At 35.4% G+C, this 19,592-nt stretch overlaps 1 protein-coding gene across 1 annotated transcript; it reads left to right on the forward strand.

Annotated features, from left to right (window-relative positions):
- Window positions 1-1,889: 1,889 nt before the first annotated feature.
- On the forward strand, window positions 1,890-18,048 carry LOC121413890 (NADPH oxidase 1-like). Its single transcript, XM_041606874.1, has 14 exons — window positions 1,890-2,093; window positions 5,050-5,145; window positions 6,060-6,179; window positions 6,822-7,043; window positions 7,645-7,763; window positions 9,069-9,149; window positions 10,412-10,535; window positions 11,491-11,583; window positions 12,077-12,211; window positions 12,993-13,111; window positions 14,226-14,345; window positions 15,783-15,975; window positions 16,556-16,680; window positions 17,439-18,048. The coding sequence occupies exons 1-14, from the start codon at window positions 2,040-2,042 to the stop codon at window positions 17,563-17,565; spliced, it is 1,728 nt and encodes a 575-aa protein (XP_041462808.1). The 5' UTR covers window positions 1,890-2,039; the 3' UTR covers window positions 17,566-18,048.
- The last annotated feature ends 1,544 nt before the right edge of the window (window positions 18,049-19,592 follow it).

The following is a 19,592-nucleotide window of genomic DNA, read 5'->3' on the forward strand; positions in this document are numbered from 1 at the left end:
GTATTACGCCAAAAATATGCCGTGACGGAGTGCGAGCACCTCAGTTAAAATTCAGGGAAGCGTTTCATGAAAGAACGTAAAGGTCAAGTCCACCCCAGGAAAATGCTGACTTGAATAAATAGAGAAAAATCAAACTACTGCTGAAAATTTCATCAAAATCAGATGTAAAATAAGAAATTTATGACATTTTAAAGTTTCGCTTAATTTCACGAAACAGATATGCAAATGAGGAGACTGATGATGTCATCCACTCACTATTGCTTTTGTATTTTATTATATAAAATATGAAAAATATTCTAATTTTTCTCCTCAATGCCAAGTGAAATAACGATTAATTTTTCTCTGTACATGTGCATTGTTTAAATATGGTTCAGTCAAGTTGGTCCTTATTGTCAAATCTGTATAAAAAAATAAATATTATAATATAATAAAAATAATTAAAGATTTGTATAGCGCACATATCTGTCGATGACACTCAAGGCGCACAATTAACTTATATAAAACAGAAATGAAATAAATAAATACACAAAAATTGAACAAACTGACAAGAAAAATACACAATCAGTTAAAGTTGGTAATCAAAATAATAATTCGGGCTTATCACCCAACAGTTAAGGAAATGCTTCCCTCATGAGGAAAGTCTTTAATTTTTTGGTGGAATAGCTCTCTTGTGTAATTCAAACAATAAAAAATAAAAGAAATAGTGAGCGAGGGGCATCTTCGTCTGTCTCATTTACATGTCACTGAGTTTTGCATATCATTGTTTTGTGAAAAGTAAGCGAAACTTTAAAATATCATAACTTTCTTATTTTACATCCGATTTTGATAAAATTTTGAACAGCGTTATGCTAGTTTGATTTTCTCTATTTATTAAAAACAATTTTTTTCTGGGCCGGAATTGACCTTAGACGTCCGAAAGTCCGTTTTTATTCGCCGTTCATAGCCAATCAAAATATCTGATTAACTTGTCGGACAAAAATGTTCATGAAACATATATGTTTATGAAAGGCTCCCCAGCAGAAAGCTCCAGCATCTTTTTGTACATTTCTGATATTCATATACAGACCAGACTGGTTCATCGATTATCAACAAAACTGTCCTTACGAGGAGGAATGAGAAAGGAGAATATGAGACATCGAGGTATGGGCCATGTAAAACAATAATACCCCTATAAATCGATAAAGAAAACATATATGACATCACCATCCAATACTATCACCATCATGTTATCTTGCCCTCTATAAAATTTCACTGGCTCCCCGGGCAGTGAAAAAAATCGCAAAAAGTGCGAGCCATGCAGTTGATCATTGGCATTTTAAACACTACCTTTTTGTAACAATCATGAATAAGTGTGCGTGTATTTGAGTTTTTTCAGACGTGTATCATTCGGATATGATTATTTACGTCTTGGGACCGACCTTTAACGTCACCATCCGAAAGACGTGACCAGCTGGCTCGAACCTCGAACCTGCACCAATTTGTAACTTCCCCCACAGCTTGGATTACAGGCGCACGCCACAACGCCCAATACCCCTATACGTGAATAGGATCGGTTTGTCATGAATATAAACCCCAACTCTTAGGGCCAATTTTTAAAAAGAAAAATCATGAATAATTCTTCCTTATTTAATTTTATTAATTCTCTTCACATAACTTTTTTTTGGGGGGGAGGGGGACATGGCTGTTTATCCGCCTATATATAAGCCTATTTTGTAATTTTCCCACCCAAATTGAAGCCGTGACTATTTTTCATGATTCATTAAAGTGTGAAATAGGCCTGACGTTTTCATTTAGATTGGGGTTCGATTTGGGGAGGGAGGCAGGCGCGTCGCGGATCGAGAACTAGATCCGGATATGGAATCGGATCACCCAGTCGCTGATAATACCGGTAACGGATATCCAAAGCTGTAAAGTCGCGAACTGGAGCTAAGTATAATAAAAGTTTGGTCTTGTTTTCCCAGAATCCAGAGATGATTTAGTATTTTTGTTTTCTTTGATTTGGAAGATTGTCGAAAAAGTAGCACTCCTAATAATTAAGAATGCGGAATTTCGGTGGAAGACTCGTGAATGACTTTGTTAGATGGGCGGTGTTGGTAAGCAATTTTTTTATTGTTGTCCCCATGTATTGCATTCTACGTTTGCTACTTTACATAGAAGTTCCTGTTTGCATCTTGCTTCATTTAGAATCTAACTTGCAGTTACATGACAGAAGTAATAATTTTGCGGGTACCTTTTTTGCCACTCACCGTGGCTCTTCCCGGTGAGTAGCTATTATATGGCAGTGTATGCTATTGCTGCATGCTGGACACCTTTAGTTTTAATTCAGTGCTTTAAAAATGACAAATGTTATGTTACTTAGAGGATTACATTACAATCAAGAAAAATATGCATATTGCTTTTCCAAATATTTTTTAATGAATATTATCTATTTTGTCCATAAAAAACATACAAAAATTGTACAATGTAATTACATAAATACAATTTGAAATCGAATAATTAAATACGGATTAAGTAGAAATGAAAGAGGAGAAGAAAAGAGTAAGAAAACGTTTTTTCCATGGGCCAGGGCTCGCAAAAGTAAAATTCAGTACTATTGCCCAGAGGCATGCGAGCCCTCATGGAAAAACCATTGAGAGAATATTGCACATTCAATATATAAAATTACACATTATTAAAATTCAAATAAAAAACATTGACAAAAAGCATTATTGAAAAAAAAGTATGTAACGCCAGGCAAGATAAAAGAAATAAAGAGGGGTATTGGGAAGAATTTGAATACCCATGCCGGACTGATTAAAGAATGTGTGCAATGCTTAACATAACATATAACAAAAATAACTTAGATTTGTGTGAGGTACTAAAGCCTGAAGAGCAACAATGAAATGAAATAAGGAGGAATGCCCTAAACAACAGAAAGAGCATGCCTCCACATTCCTATTAATAACAACATGTGTACTCGCCAGGCTCCAGCACCTAACACATACAGTCATAGAGACAACAAATAGTAAAATTACAGGAAATTTAGAGGAAACTCGCCTCCTTGATAAAGAAAAGAGAAATTAAGAACTGCGTACTAATAGTAATGATATTGAGATTCTTAGATTTTATGTCCCCCCAACAGTTTTGCTAAAGAGGAATAAAAAAAATCAACTGTACCAAATGGATACAACAGATCATATAGCCTGTACTACTTTTGAGCATTATTCTGAAATATTAAATGAAAAAAAACCAAAAAGTTAAATTATATACTAAATCCTTACTGACCGATAATTAAATCAAATTACAATATTCGAAGAAAGACAATTGTTGGATGCACATCATAAAATGAAAAAAAAAAGTACATGTAATTATTTAGGTAATATGGCAAGCATATCAAATAACAGGAAAAGTGTAATGGCAATAATTAAGTTAGTATAAATGTTCTGGAGGTAAGGTCCAAATAAATAGAGGAGGAAAGAGCGGGAAGAGATATGTGCACTGTATATTGCAGCAGACAAAAATAATTCTTAAAGAAATGTCATTGTTGGAATAATAGCACAAATAATGAGGTGGTGAAAAGAAAGCAAATGAAATGGAAACAAAATGGAGGTATTGTTAAAGTTGGACAAGAGTGCTCCCTTTAAAGAAGAAAAAAATGAAGAGAGGGAAGTTGAGACAGCGTTATCTCTTACACTTAGAGGAAGAGTGTCCCAAAGTCTTGAATATGATAAAATTATTTTATATTCACCAACAGTTTTCTTTGCATCGCACTTGCCACCTATCCCTCCACGAAAAACAATTATTTTTGTGTGCGACAAGTAAAGATATTCTTGATAATGATGTAAGACTAAGAAAGAATTTGTGTTATTTTTTTTTCTCTTTATATATTATATCATGAGTAAATTCTAAGTATTTGCTTGCTTTTTTCATATCAAATCTGAGCAGATGTTGGTTATAAATTTGTGTTTGCTAACCATTTTTTTTTTTTTTTTTAACTGCATGTTCCATGGCACTTTCCAATATTATGCTTAATTGTATTGTGACGCTCATCAAATTCTATCGATGCGCTGTCGATTGTCGACGGCTCTAATCATGGTAAACCTCGCACACGGTACCTTGAGAACTAGCCGTCGACAATCACCCACATGTTCGATCAAAGGAGCGGACAGGATTGCAATTCGGCAAATCAGGCCCATATTTCCGTCAGAAATAACAATTGTTAATGCAAAACTATCATATGACATTTTAAGCATTTTCTGTCCTGTTAGAGATAAAGTTAAAGTTGGATTTTTCGCCTTGTTTTTGCAGTCTTGTTCTATGTAATGCTCTGTGAAATTGAACTTCGGATGTCTTACGGTACAAAATTGTTTTCGTACATGTCGCAGTAATATGCTCGTCTGGAATCACGATAGTGTTCGGTAATTCCATACGTAACTATACAAAAATATTCTACCGGGTTTGAGAAAGTATAGTGGAAATATTTTTGTCTGAGGTTGCTTCGGCAGTATGAATAGACCAAAACTTTTGTGTGACAGAACAGATACACCGTGTCGCATAACTTACCAAGTATCAGTCAACAAGATTTACGATTTGCCAATAGAGCCTGTTGAAAATTAGGACATGTTTCATGAAATTAATCCTTTATGAAATGATATCTGAATTTGAATGGCTAGAAGAACATATAAATCATGGGCGGAAATCCCAGGGGGGGGGACAGGGGAGACGTTATGATGGTAAGAAATACATCATTTGAAATAAAAACATCTATTTTGGGATGATAACCTTTTTTTTGCTTGTCAAATTTATTTGTCGAAATGACCTTAAATTTGGGGTGATAACCCCTTTTTTTTTTACTTGTCAAATTTTCCAGCCCCTCGCCCTCCTACCTTTTGGGAGAGATTTCCGCCCTTGGTATGAATTATGCACATCTTTTTTTAGAGTACTTGTGGATGAAATATTTATGACTATACTTTTCCATTTGGCTCTCAATGTTTTTTTTTATTTTGATGCAAATCTGATAAATGCCTTGAATAATTAACTCTTTTGTTACTTATACTTTTTATTTTACAGGCAACATGGGCAATTGTAAACCTGATCATTTGGTTGGTGACATTCTTTAAGTATATGGATAATGCTAATTACGTTTATACCAAATATCTCATGAAGGTAAGAAGGATATGCCCCTCGCTACCCTCCTCTTCCCCTCCCCTCCCCCCTCTCTCTCTCTTTTTCTCTACATGTATATCACAGGGGTCGAGGAAGCGGGGGAGTGGGGGGGTGTGGAAGTGCTTCAGTCCCCACTTTTTTTCCGAAACCATGTACAAAAAATGTAAAAATGACCAAAGGATTGTGATTTTTGCATAGTCAGCCCCCCCCCCCACTTTGAAAACCATTCCGTGGCCCCTTTATCACAAACACATTCACCCCAATAGACACACACACATCCTCTCCCATCTGCACAAATGCCCTCACTATTTCCTTTCCTCTTCTGCCCTCTCCTTTTTAATTGACCATACCTATTCAGATGTAGAAATTGATTAGAATTACCTCCTTCCTATTCTACTCCTTCCTATTCTACTTTTTTTTCTTGTTTATTCTTCTTGTTATTCCTCCTTCCTGTACCATCTTATTTTTCTTGTTACTCTATTCTTTACCTCTCCATCTTCTTCTTCTTCTTCTCCTTCTTCTCCTTCTTCTCCTCCTCCTCCTTCTTCTTCTTCGTCTTCTCCTTTTTCTTCTTCGTCGTCTCCTCCTTACCATCTCCTTTTCCTTCTCTACCTCATTTTCCTTCCTCTCCTTCCTCCTCCTTCTTCCTTTCTCCCTCCCTCTCTCTCTCTCTTTTCTTCTCCGGGGAGATAAAACATTTTTAGAGAAGGTCCTTATCTATTATTTCTCTTCTTTCTAAAATGACATTTTGTTTTGAACCCAATCTTCAGTCAGGCCTATTTTCAAATTTGCTGGTGAAGATTTTAGAAATTTTTGAAGACGAAATGCACGTTGCCCCATTCTCTGTCCATAATCTATTTCATCCCTAATTCATACTATGTTTTAAACCTGCTCTGCATACTTTCTGTTTCCAGAATGGTCTTCCCGTTGCTAGAGCAAGTGCTGCATGTCTCAACTTTAACAGCATGCTTATCTTGTTTCCAGTCTGCAGGAATATGATCTCCTATTTCAGGGGATCATGTGAATCTAAGAAGGTAAGCACCTGGGCCCCCATTTCTTGTAAAAACTTGCTATGATAGCAACTCTTGCTGGAATGTCAGCTTTCATTGGAAGAGCTGATCAGGATGCAGAATTTTTACTGTTGCCATGGTACATTTTGTTGGCATTCCAGAAAGAGTTGTTATCATAATAGCATTTCATTAAATTGGGATCTGGGTCCCGTTTCATAAAGGACTTGCAACTGTTGTAACTTTGCTATTATGGCAACTACATGTACCATGGTAACAGGGCTCAGCAGCCAATCAGAATCAAGGTTGCCATGGTAGTTGCCATAATGGCAAAGCCACAACAGTTGCTAGTCCTTTAATGAAACTGGCCCCTGGGCTGGGATTCAGTTTGATACTTAAACCATAATTTTAAGTATTTAATCAGTATTTTGCTACATTAGAATACTTAGCCATCTTTAGTATTCAACTGAATTTTTTGGCTAAGTATTTTGTACATTCTTAATGGCACTTTCTATTGACACAACAATCGTTATGTCATAGGAATAACAAGATTATTGTAATGTCATTCATGCATGCAGTAGCTTTTTATTGCTCTGTGTTGTGACATTGTCTGCTCCAGATCCATGGACCAGAGACATTAATAATGATTTTTTTTTTGGTCTTCTCTAGTTCTACCGACGCAACTTACGCCGTCAGCTGGACAAGAACATCACATTCCACAAGCTCCTGGCATATGCTATAGGATTCTTTGTTGTCCTCCACGTGGTGGCTCACTGCTTCAACTTCCAGAACCTTTACAACGGAAGAAAGGTTTCTAGTGACGACGACTGGTTGGCCAACAGACTCAGCCAGCCGTCCTTTGGTCTCAATCCCTTCAAAAGCATTCGCTCGGTAGGCCATCAGGGAGGGTTTCATGAAGCATCCAGTCAGTGATTTTCAGTCACAAATTAGCTCTTGGCCAATGGGATTCAAGGATTTCAGTAACTTGTTGTTCGATCTCAGTAACAATGTTCAGTGATAATAATTAAATATGAAATCCCTCTGTTGTTAAACATACAAAATGGAGTAGCAGTGATGATAACAGAAGCACGAATCTGTGGTTTACAGTTGTAGCAGGGTGCCTTGGAATGTAGAAAGTTTGAACATTTGAAGTCACGAAAGTTAAAAGTCCATTGATAATATCACATAGGAATTTTTGTGCAGGATGAATGAAAGAACAAGTAAGATGTGTTGTCTTTGTCAAGGGTTTAATAGGAAATGTTACTGCTGATATTTTTAAAATTATTGGTATTTTGACATGAAGCAGATATGCTCTATGTGCAGCTACATGTGTTTAGGAGGAAGATTTATAAGACTTATTTTCAACTGATTTGTATTTTTATTGTTATTAATATAAATAGTATTGTTGAATTGTGGTATGATCGTTTGGATATTAGCCTTTTACATTTAGCATGATAACACTTATTTACAACATTTATTTTTCTGAATACAGAGTGATGTGAGTGGACTAGGAGTGATAGGGCCAGGTCTAGCTTTGTTAGCTGGTTGGACTGGAGCAGTGCTCTCAGTGACTTATATCCTCATGTTCTCCTCAGCTACGGAGTTCATTAGGTATATTTTTCTCTTTCTCTCTTTTTATACATGTACCAAAGCCAGTAGCGTACGCAGGATTTTTGAAAAAGGGGGAGGTTTCGAGTTGAATGAAAATTTGACAAGCAAAAAAAAAAGAAAAAAGGTTTTCACCAAAAATTAGCAAAATTTGGTCTTTTGTAATTTGAAAAGCAAAATTTTTTTTTTAAAAAGGTTTTAAAACAACCCCCCCTTACGTACGCGCCTGACCACAGCTTTCATTTTTACAAAAATGAGACCTCTTTATGTATTCCTCAGATAGATTATATAGACTATGAAAATGCACTAACAAAATGTAGATTAGAATGTCTTGAAAGAAGATGAAAAAAATTGTGTATGGAGTTTGCTAAATCTCTTAAAAACCCGTCACTGTAATAACTGGCTACCAAAAAGGAAAAATGTCTCAATCTCATCAAGAAGTGTTCCAAACTTTGCTCAGATAAAATGCAAAACAGATAATTTTAGAAAAAGTGCAATACCATATTTCATTGATTTACTAAATTCTAAATAAATTTTTACTTTCATACCCTTGAAATCCAATCAAATTTTTGCCATTGTTTTAGTCTCCATTTCAATCCAATTGATATTTGAATTTTGAATTGTCTAATATTCATCACTTTTTAATATTGTATTTACATAGTTTTTTTTCCATTCTATTTTATTATATTTAATGAATTTTTATGTACACTTGCTCTTTAAAAATTATTTATTATCTATGTATATTACATGTTTAAATTGTTATTGTTCGCTTTTATTCATGACTTGTGAACGTTTTATTGTAAACATGCTAATTTCAGCCTTCTGGCTGTGTAACATGTATTGTTTTTATTAGAAATAAACCATGATTGAATTGAATTGAATAGATAATACAACATTGCTGCAATATTACGGTATTTGGATTATAAAAGTTCCATATGACCAGGGTTTGGAAAATGCTAACTGATATGCTTAGGCAATATTAATGTGATATTGTGGAACTGAACAGGCTGGTAGGGAAAACGTGAATAAAATTGTTTTGATCCTGACAAGAAATATATTAATAATAATATTTGGTCAATTATTTCTTAAAACTTTAATTATATTTAGTTTATGTAGCTTATTATTATGTCAAAACTCTGTGTGCTTTTTGGATAAACCTTTCCTACTTCGTAATTCTATTTCACAACTTTGTTTGCAACTAAAAGAATATCCTAATTACTCCAATGTCCGACAACCAATATCAGGATTTATTTTAGCACTCCATAATATTCCATTGATTCTTGTTTTCTTTTGTGTGTTTCATTTTAGGAGGTATTACTTTGAGACTTTCTGGTTAACCCACCATCTGTTTGTCATCTATTATGCAATGCTGATGGCCCATGGCATGGGGTAAGTGATTTCCTTTATCCATTTTGAATTTGAAGCAAAGAATCTAAATTTGTAGGATTCTGAAGGGGTGTCAGAAATTAGAGAGTGTCAGACAATCTGATAACTTTTCTGGATTGTGAGTGAATTAGGAGCAAAAGTGTCTGATTGTTAGATAAGTGTCTAACTGTTCAAGGATATTAATAACTTGTCGGTGCTAACAGCTGTCATGAAATGTTCCCCGTGGCTCTTTGTTGATATTACTTTCATATTAAATTGGTAGTTATATGACACATACAGCAATTTTTTAGCAAAGTAGTCTTTTTTTCAGTGAGAATGTTATGGCCTGCCTACTAATTTTTTTTCTTAATGATAATATGGTTACTTGTTCATGAAACTGTAAGTCTCTTCTCCAGTCTTCTATACATTTTTTCTCGCCTGCATAGCAGAGCAAGACTATAGGTGGCAGTGGCGTTGTAAACATCAAATCTTAACCAAAGGTTAAGCTTTTGAAATGACATAACTTAGAATATAGACCTAGTTCATTAACCTTGGACAAGGGTAATGAAGTATTACTGGACATCCTGCTTGAGTTTCAGGTCACATGACCAAGGTCAAATGTCATTTAAGTTCAATGAACTTAGACCATGTTGGGGGAATCAATGGTGAAATCTTAACCTAAGGTTAAGTTTTGGAAATGTCCTCCTAACTTCTAAAGTATATGGACCTAATTCATGAAACTTACACATAAGGGTAATGAAGTATTACTGAATATGCTGCCTGAGTTTCAAGGGGGGGGGGAGATTCTGCCTCGCCCCCCCCCCCCCCCCCCCCCGGCTGTGAGAGCGGTCCACATAACCTGGCTCTTGGAATTCAACATTGAAAGTGACTTTTTTTCCAAAATCATAAGATGCTCAGGAATTCCCAAGTTTCTTTAGGAAAGGTATGCAGAGAAATAAGTTATAGGAAATATTTTGTGAATAACCTAAAATGTTGTTTAACATAATGCTTAAAGAATTCAGTGTTGGCCGGCCCTGCATGCATTTGCTTATTTGATGATTAAATTGTAATACATATTGGTCATGATGCTGTGTTAATTTATTTGATGATTTTACCATCTTCATTTGCCTGTAATTTGTTTAGTTTGTTTTACTTTTGTTTATTTAGTGGAGTAGTAAAGTACCAAATAAACATTAATGAGCATGAGCTGGTAGAATGCATATTAGATGAAGAAAGATATTATATATTAATTTATTTTTATTTGAATTTATTTATCTTTTGAATAGTGGAGTAGTTAAGTACCAGACGAACATTGATGAGCATGATCCAGTAGCATGCATGGTAGATGAAGAAACCTTTGATCAGTGTGTGATTGATAACCCACCCGAGTTCGCTGGTACACCTGGAGCTGTGAGTATAGTCCCAAGGGGCAATACTTTAAGGGGGTGGCAACCCTGAGGTATTAAAGCGAAGAACATGAAGAAGAATTCCCATTTTGAATTTGCTGCTTTGACTTCCTATCAAAAATCTGATAATCGTTGGGATTTTGTTGCTTGCTTTTCATAGCATGCATGGATCAGCACCACAATACAGTCTTTCATTTATCCATTACTACAGACCAAGTAGGTCTTTATGCTCATCCACTTCTGGCTACCTTGTATCTTCCAAAAGTTTCAAAAACTTGGGGGGAAAGATCCTTTGCTTGTGCATGCCCCACTTTGTGTAATAGTCTTCCTGAAGACATGAAAAATGTACCTCTGTCAAGACTTTTAAAAATTATCTCAAACCTCTTATTTAATTCTTAGCTTTTTATGTGCCTTGAGCACTCTACAGAGTGGATTTGGCGCTTTATAAGTCACATTATTATCAAGTAGCATGCATTGTAGATGAAGAAACATCTGATCAGTGATGATCTGGTAACCAACCCGAGTTTGCTGGTACACCTGGAGCTGCAAGTATAGTCATACAGTGGCAATACTACGAGGTGGGGAGGAAGAGGGGGGAGAGGGCAAGATACAAGATACTCTGTGGTATTACAATGATGAAGATGATCCATTAGAATGTGTGGTAGATGCGCTTACTCAGCTTGCATATGAGATATGCATGTGATGTCATGATAGAAAGTACTGTAGGTGTGTGATCGCTTCATCATTGCAATCCATGAAAATTGGAAGGACTCAAACAACCATTTCACTACAAATTTATACTGCGGACTCATTTTATAAAACAAATAATGCACAATTTAAAATTTGTTATGTTAGTGACGATGCAAACACCTCGCATATTGCAAATACCATTGAATGCGCTGCATTGCCACAACACACTTGTAAATGTGCATATTTTGTATATATTTTTTTTTATTCAGAGCTGGAAGTGGTGTGTTGCACCTCTATGTGTGTACTTCCTGGAGAGGATCCTTAGAATGGTTAGAACATGGCCAGATGTCACTATCGTTAAGGTAATTCCAAAATACCCTGCCCACTGTACATTAGTTATTATGTTTTGGGTCATATGTTTGTCCAATTGAATCTAAGTGATAACTGTAGAACCTTCCAATGGATCAACTTTAAAACTTGTGTCATGTATACGTATCATAATGATCATGATCTTCTCATTTTGATGTTGCAATATCAATCCTTTCTGATTCATAATCTGGAAACTTACCATAATAGGCTGTGGCACAAAATTTGGATGCCCTTTCTTGCGTCTTATGAATCCTTTAATTGGGACACCATAAAAGAAAGAAAACCATCTGAAAACACTATTTGTGATGCACCAAGTAGTTTTTCAACATGTACATGGTGAAAAGATAGAACACCTAACCTAACACATGAGTAGCTAAAAGAATATTGGCATTTTTAAACTGGTGTAGATGTGATGAAATGCCACAAAAATTAATCATTACAGAAATGATATTGTGAATGGGGGTTAATTGTTTCCTGATCACACAGGTTGTCCAGCATCAATCTAAGGTGATAGAGCTGAGGATGAAGAAACAGGGATTCAAGATGCTTCCAGGACAGTATATCTTCCTCAAATGCTCTCCAATCTCCAAGGTCCAGTGGCATCCGTTCACACTGACATCGGTAAGCACAAGTTCTTAAAATCCTTGCCAATCTCATTGTCATCAACAAGCAGTGTATCCCACACCATTCTCTATTTTCTCCCCAGATTTCCCAGTGTGATGGAAAAATTTTGAAAAGTCATAGATTGATATTAAAATGTCAGTGCATTTTCCTCAAATGGTTGTCTAATCTACTTGGTTAAATATTGTGCATCAATATTGTGTAAAATTCTGTTATTGGAAGTGGCTATTAACCTGTTGACTTCTGAATTCTGTGATTCTCATGATTCTGATAGGCTATGTAGTGGGATTCCAGTAGACAATGGGTTAAAGTCTTCAATTTCTATATTTGAATATTTTAGGCCAAGACCACTTTTCATTTTCAATTACATCATAAGTAAGGACAAGAAAAGCTATAAGGGCATTTAAACTTTCCAAACCAAGGAGAGGGTCATTAAGGCCAGGAAAACGTCAACCTGTACCATGATCTTTTAAGGCTCTGGGGCCGTTTCATAAAGCTGTTCGTAAGTTAAGAGCGACTTTTAGAATGACTGGTGATCCTTTCTTATGCGCTAAACAATCGCCAATGAATATACCAGAGCTGCCAAGTAGTACAGATTTTCAGCTTTAAAAAATACTGAAATGTTCTTTTTCTGGTTGGCAGCTCTGATATCAAGGCACCATTTACCACAAGTCGCTGTTAACTTATGAACGGTTTTGTGAAACGGCCCCCCTGAATTTATTAACTAGAGCCATGTTAATATTGTTTCATTATGCTTGACTTTTTAATTCCATCTTGGCAGGCCCCTGAGGAGGATCACTTCTCACTGCATATCAGGAGAGTAGGAGACTGGACAGATGAACTAGCGGTCAAGATGGGAGCTGACCAAGCAGAACCTCTGCCCATCACCCGGTTACCGAGGTCAGTTAAAGGGGGATCGTCATCTGTAAACATGGGGAATTGACACAATTAAGTTGAACCACAGCAGATCAAGATTTATGATAAGCAAACATTGCTCAAAGCTAAGCAGGCTTGTCTGAAGAATTTCTTGCTAGTACATTGAGTTTGCTTTTCCCAAAGCTGTTTCTGTTACAGGCTTTTCCAATGATTTTTCAAGAAGCAAATAATTATGCAATCCTAATGAAAGCAGACGCCCAGCTGTCTGTGTAGGTTATTTCAGGGAGTTTTCACTCTGGGATGCACAATGGATTCCAGAACACAGTAAATGTATTGAAAATGCCCTCAAATGACAGCTGGGAGTTCTTTGTCGATATTGATGAACCGGAATAGCAGTTTCGTTCTAAGTGTCAGGGCTGTCGAAAAATTGCAAATATGTTAATTGTCCAGGGTCCAGCTTAGGACGAAACTGCTGTCTTGATACACCAATTCTGACAAAGACTTCTTGGATGCTCTTTGTCTTGAAAGGCATTTGGAGCGTTGTGGCCCAGTGGATTAGTCTACAGACTTTGAAACAGAGGGTCGTGGGTTTGAAGCCCAGCCATGGCGTAATTTCCTTCAGCAAGAAATTTATCCACATTGTGCTGCTCTCGACCCAGGTGAGATGAATGGGTACCCGGTAGGATTTTTCCTTGAATGCTTTAGCGCCTATTAATATGGCGGCTCAGCTACAGCCGGGATAGTAATATGATACAAAGAGTCAAAGCGCAGTTGAGTATATGCACATAGTAACTGCGCTATATAAATGTACATATTATTATTTGACATTACATTTTCTATGTTCTAGAATCCGCTGTGCATCGTTTGAGCGAAATCTCCCTATTATAGACATTTTCAACCTGATCATATTCATATCTTACCAACTGGATTTGCTTTAGATAGTTGAGGCAATTGAATATATGTTTGTTCTAGATGGAACAATCTACTGTTTGGAATTCAAATGTATATTTATTCATGATCTAGTTGGAGATTTGCTTCATTTGGCTTAGAAAATTGTAGGCTAGGATACAAACAATTCACAATACCAGTAATCTGCCTTACATTTAAGAAAGTATTTTTGTTTCTGTTTTTTCTACAGAGTTCAAGTTGATGGACCATTTGGTACTTCATGTACTGATATATTTGACTATGATGTCGTGATGTGTGTCAGCGCTGGCATTGGCGTCACTCCTTATGCCTCTACGCTCAAATCAATATGGTAAGTGATGCCATAATCATTGTAGAGTACATGACATTTCTAGTTCATTGTAGAAGTAATCCCATTCAAATAAATAGTCGTAGTAAGCAATGATTTTGAGAGAGGGTCTTTAAAATTAGGGTGAATCATTTTCGTGCATGTAGATCTAGACCTAGGAATTTATGCAAGCTAAATGTGTAAATAATGCATAATAGCTAGAGAGTATTCTAGAGAATTTTATTCAAATAAATGTTGGAGGTCAATAGTCGAAGTGACTCATTATGATCATAATCATCATTATTATCTTCATCCTCTTCCTTATCCTCAGCATCCAAATAACATTATCGTCCTTCCCTCCTCTTCCTTCTCCTTCCCTTCCCTCCACCCTCCTCCTCTCCTCATCCTCCTATCTCCTCCTACCCATCCCCTTCCACCTTCCCTCATTCACTCCTCCCCTTTCCCTCTTCCTCCTTCTCTTTTACCCCTCTTCCCCTTTCTCTCCCTCTCCTCCTCATCACCATCCCATTCATCCCCTTATGCGGGTGCGTCGTGGTCTAGTGGTTCTGACTCTCGCCTTTCAAACAGAGGGTCATGTGTTCGAATCCTAACCATGGCGTGTTTTCCTTCAGCAAGAAATTTATCCGCAATGTGATGCACTCGACCCAGGTGAGGTGAATGGGTACCCGGCAGGATTAATTCCTTGCATGCACTGAGCGCCGGTGATGGCAGCTCGAGCTAAAGCCGGGGTTATAATAGCAGCGCTTTGTATCCTCAGGCAAAAGGCGCTTTATAAATACCGCTATTATTATTGTTATTATTATTTATGGTGTTTCCTTCATCCTTCTCAAAGTACATGAAGGAATTCACCAATCCCAATTCCCCCACCTTTTCATCTTCCTTGATGCAATCCATTCATCATCTTTTTGGTCTTCTTCATGATTAAAATAACAAGGTTTTTTTTTGAGTAAGTGTAGATTAGGCACTCCACTCACAGACCTGCCAACCAGTGTTTTAGGCGTATGTAGTACATTTTTGCAACCAAAATACGGCAGTACGTTTTTCTTTTTTTTACAAAATCGTTATTAATTCAGAAAATCATCTCTATATGTCTCTATTTAATAAAACCATGGACCTAGGTCCATGATAAAACGTACACAAATATGGTTATTAGATCAATGTAATTACAGGTAACTTGTTTTTTTTTCAATTATTTTCTAAAAACCAGGGTGAGATATACACATGTTTCAATGTTTTTTTTTTCATCTGCAAGAGCAGTGCGCATTTTAGCTTGCATGCAGCTTGATCATCGCGATGACCTAGTGCGCCCAGCATTTTATAATGAAATACAGTTTTTTGGGGAAAAATACAGTTTTTCATTCCCAGAGGTTGGCAGGTCTGCACTCACATTATTAAACTCAAAACATAACTAAGCCTCATTTCTGTTTGGTTTGTTCCCAGCTACCGTTTACAAGCTGGGGATGATAGTCTCCATCTTAAGAAGATGTATTTCTACTGGATCTGTCGCGATACCCATGCCTTTGAATGGTTTGTTGATTTACTTTCATCGTTGGAAGAAACCCTGAGACAGATTGGGAAAGAACATCTTCTTACTTACTCAATCTATCTCACAAGAGGATGGGATTATACACAGGTAATCATGAAATATATATGCCATATTCATTTCAAATCAATAAAATGAATACTGACGGAGAAGGTTACAAGAAACCCAAGTCAGTAACTACATTTCGTATAGCATAGCAAAATAAATACATCATTGGCAGGGTATATTGATAAAAGGAAAATTAAAACAGAAGTGTATAACATGGTAATAATGACAACGATATTGAACCAGAATAGAAAATAGATTTACAGCTGTTTAAAAAGCATATCTTAGTATGATAATTTATGTCAATGGGCACCATTCATGAGTAGATGATTGTGCAAATTTTTCACCGTATTGCCACTTGAAATCCAACTCGAAAGTGCTACATTAAATTTCAACTCCATTTGGTCATGAAAGATGACCCACTTAAAGAACCCCTGGATCAAGATTGCTAACTCGGTTATAACTTATGGATTAATGAGTGTCTGATGTGCACACATAAAGTAAAATGATGCAGTTCTGATTTTGACATTTGATGTGTAGAATTTGGCAATAATATTGCAGTATCAATTGATATTAATCATTTTTCATATAGCAAGTCTCCCAATTTGAAATTTGTTTATGCCAGGCCAAGAATATCTACATGCAGGAAGACAGAGAGATAGATGCAGTGACTGGTTTGAGACAGAAGACTCATTATGGAAGGCCAAAATGGGATTCAAACTTTTCGTACATCGCTGAACAGAATCAAGGGTAAGAAAGTTAGAAAGTTTGATAATTTTCTCTACTATATCATTCTTCCTCCTCCTCTTTAATCTTTATGGTTGTTTGGGATGAGACCAAATGGAAAGAAGGCAAAGTGGGTGTGGACTACTGTTTACCTTCTTCATTATACCACTTTCTTCTGTTGTAGTTTACCTCTCCTACAATATAATTCATATTTTTCTCATTTTGGTATCAAATATTTTTGTTATCTCTATCTTCATCTCCTTATTCTTCTAGAGATGGCAAGAACATATTTGCCCAAGGAAGAATGAGTTGAAGTTTTTACATTGATAATTACATTTTTCACCTTCTTTCTTCTTGCTCTGATAAAGGGATTATAGTTTATTTCAACCTATCTCAACTTGATACTATTCTCCACTCCCATCTTAATAGCAGAAATTTAAAAAGTAGAAAAGTAAAAACTTCAAATAATTATGATCTTCATCCATTAAGCCTTTCATTATTCTTTTTCTGTATGATTAATTATACTTTTATTCTAAACGATTTTGAATTAATTATTGTGTCCTTATCAGAAATATGTGACGGCATATGATATGATCTGCCTCAGTTTAAACTTAAAAAATACTTTATGTTTGTTTGTAAATAAAACCTCCATACAGTGCTGCTGAGCTCAAATCAAACTGCCATTTCCCATGAAGAATAATGGGGAAAGCATTTGAAAATCTTGTTTTCCCCCAGGCATGTGTATTTTTATTAATAATTTGAGTGTCTATTTCTTCCCACAGTGCTACTATTGGAGTGTTTTTCTGTGGTCCTAAGAGTCTGTCCACCATCTTGCATCAGAATTGTAATAAGTTCACCTCCGATGAGTCAGAAGGCACCCGCTTCGTTTACTACAAAGAAAACTTCTAAGTGCAAGAGGGATATATGCAGTGGTAATTTATTTTTATATTTTTATAACTTGAGCAATATCTGCCTTGAAAATTTGGGATCTCTTGTCATTTAGTTGTATTTTTGGTTCATGTGTTTGTGAAAGGTATAAGAAAATTATGATTTTTAAAACGAAAACGGCATTCTTGTGGTAGGTAGTATGTGACTTGTTAATACAGATTCTCAAAGATTCATTAGTTTAAACATGATTTGAAAATGGTTAGAATATAACATCTTTGAGAGTTGGCTTGATTTTGTCAAGTTTGGTTTTAGTATACATGGGTGTGCTTGTTCATTTTTTTTTTGCAATAGCTGATTGTTATTAATTTCTATTTTTCTAGTAAGTTGTGCTTATCTTCCATGTTTTGTCAAAGAAAGATATTTTGCTGATTTCTTTTTACATTCCACTTTTAGGATTATTCAATATCACCAGCTTTTATTGATTTATTTCCATGTGTTTTATCACATGTATTTTCAAAAACTATTTCTAACTTATCTATTCTGGTATCTACGCTTTATACTGTTGTGAACTTGTGATATGATTGTGGTATTTAGAATTTATATAGATAGTATATACCTCATATGAAAAATGGCTTTCATTTAATCTCTCGATACCCTTGATACTGAACACTATTTCAGGTCAGTACTCTCTTATCTGTTTTTTCAAGCATAAGATATATTCATTATTGTTCGTGTGTGTGTTTTAATTCTAATTTTGTTTAGATTTGAATGGGGATATCTTTGAGATACAATACAATACAATGTGCCTACATGTACTGATCATATTGACGAGTAAAGACTCATTTTGAATATAGCCAACAGTGCTATTATTGATCTTTCAAGTTAACGATTCTCTTATTTACAAATTTCAAAGGACATATCTTGCATATAAGAATGCATAAATCTCCCTTTACAATTGCTTGAGTGGGGAAGAAAGATTGATGGAAAGATGATAAAATATCAAGTCATGTATTGTTTTCTCACATAAGTAATGCATTTAAAATGCTGATCCAGAGGACTTGAAATCATACAACAGTTATTCATCAAATAAATGAATTGAAAAAAACAAGAAATTAGAGGGAGTCGTTAGTATTGAGAGTTTTTTTTTTTAGAGCATGATATGCCTTATAACTAGCCTTACTTTGAAGAAATCCCTCTAAACATGATATATGCAATAATCTCAGTGTACTTAATTTCATCTTGTCGCTATCAAAGAAACAAGCATTTTTGTATTTCTTAAAATTTATATTCCTTCTAAATCTTTGCTTATTAACTAAAAGTGATATTGTTGGCTAGCTAGATCATTTGTAGTCAATGGTGAATTCATGCCAAATGTTAACATTTTTTTATGTGGGAAACTAAACAATTTTTTTTTCAAATAGCATTCTGCATATATTCATTAAGATACAGTGTAGTATCTTCAAAAATATAACGCAAGTCTTGAGACTACTGAATGAAAAATACTGAATGAAAAATTCTCCATAATTACTTTGACAACTGTGGAATGTGCATGGACCGAAGAAAATATCACTTGATTATAAAAAAAGAGAAAATATTGGAAATATTTTTGTTCACAAATTATCAGCTTTATGTGCAATGATTGGTCATGTAATAAGCTTTTATTGCCTTAATGATATTGATTGATATTCTTTTAGCACTGTTGTGAGAGTGTGTGGGTCAGGATTTGAAAAATGTTTTAAGACTTAAAAAATATTTTAAGACTTATATATTTGAATATATTGTGCATATTTATTGTTTTTATGAATATTCTCCCTTTTCAGGAAAATGTTTGGGTATGTTTCTCTATGTTCTTTGAAGGAGGATTAGTTATGTGGTGGTATCTTATAATATTCACCTCTCACTAGTCAAGCACCACTGATTGCTTATTCAAACATGTGATCTTGTGCCATTTTTACAAGAATTTGTTCTTTTTATGATAAAAAACTGAATCCACAGGATATAAAATGAGTAGAGAAATAAATGGCAGCGGGAATTTTTTTTGGAGATTT

This window comes from Lytechinus variegatus, chromosome 4, assembly GCF_018143015.1.
Source record: "Lytechinus variegatus isolate NC3 chromosome 4, Lvar_3.0, whole genome shotgun sequence".
NCBI lineage: Eukaryota > Metazoa > Echinodermata > Echinoidea > Temnopleuroida > Toxopneustidae > Lytechinus > Lytechinus variegatus.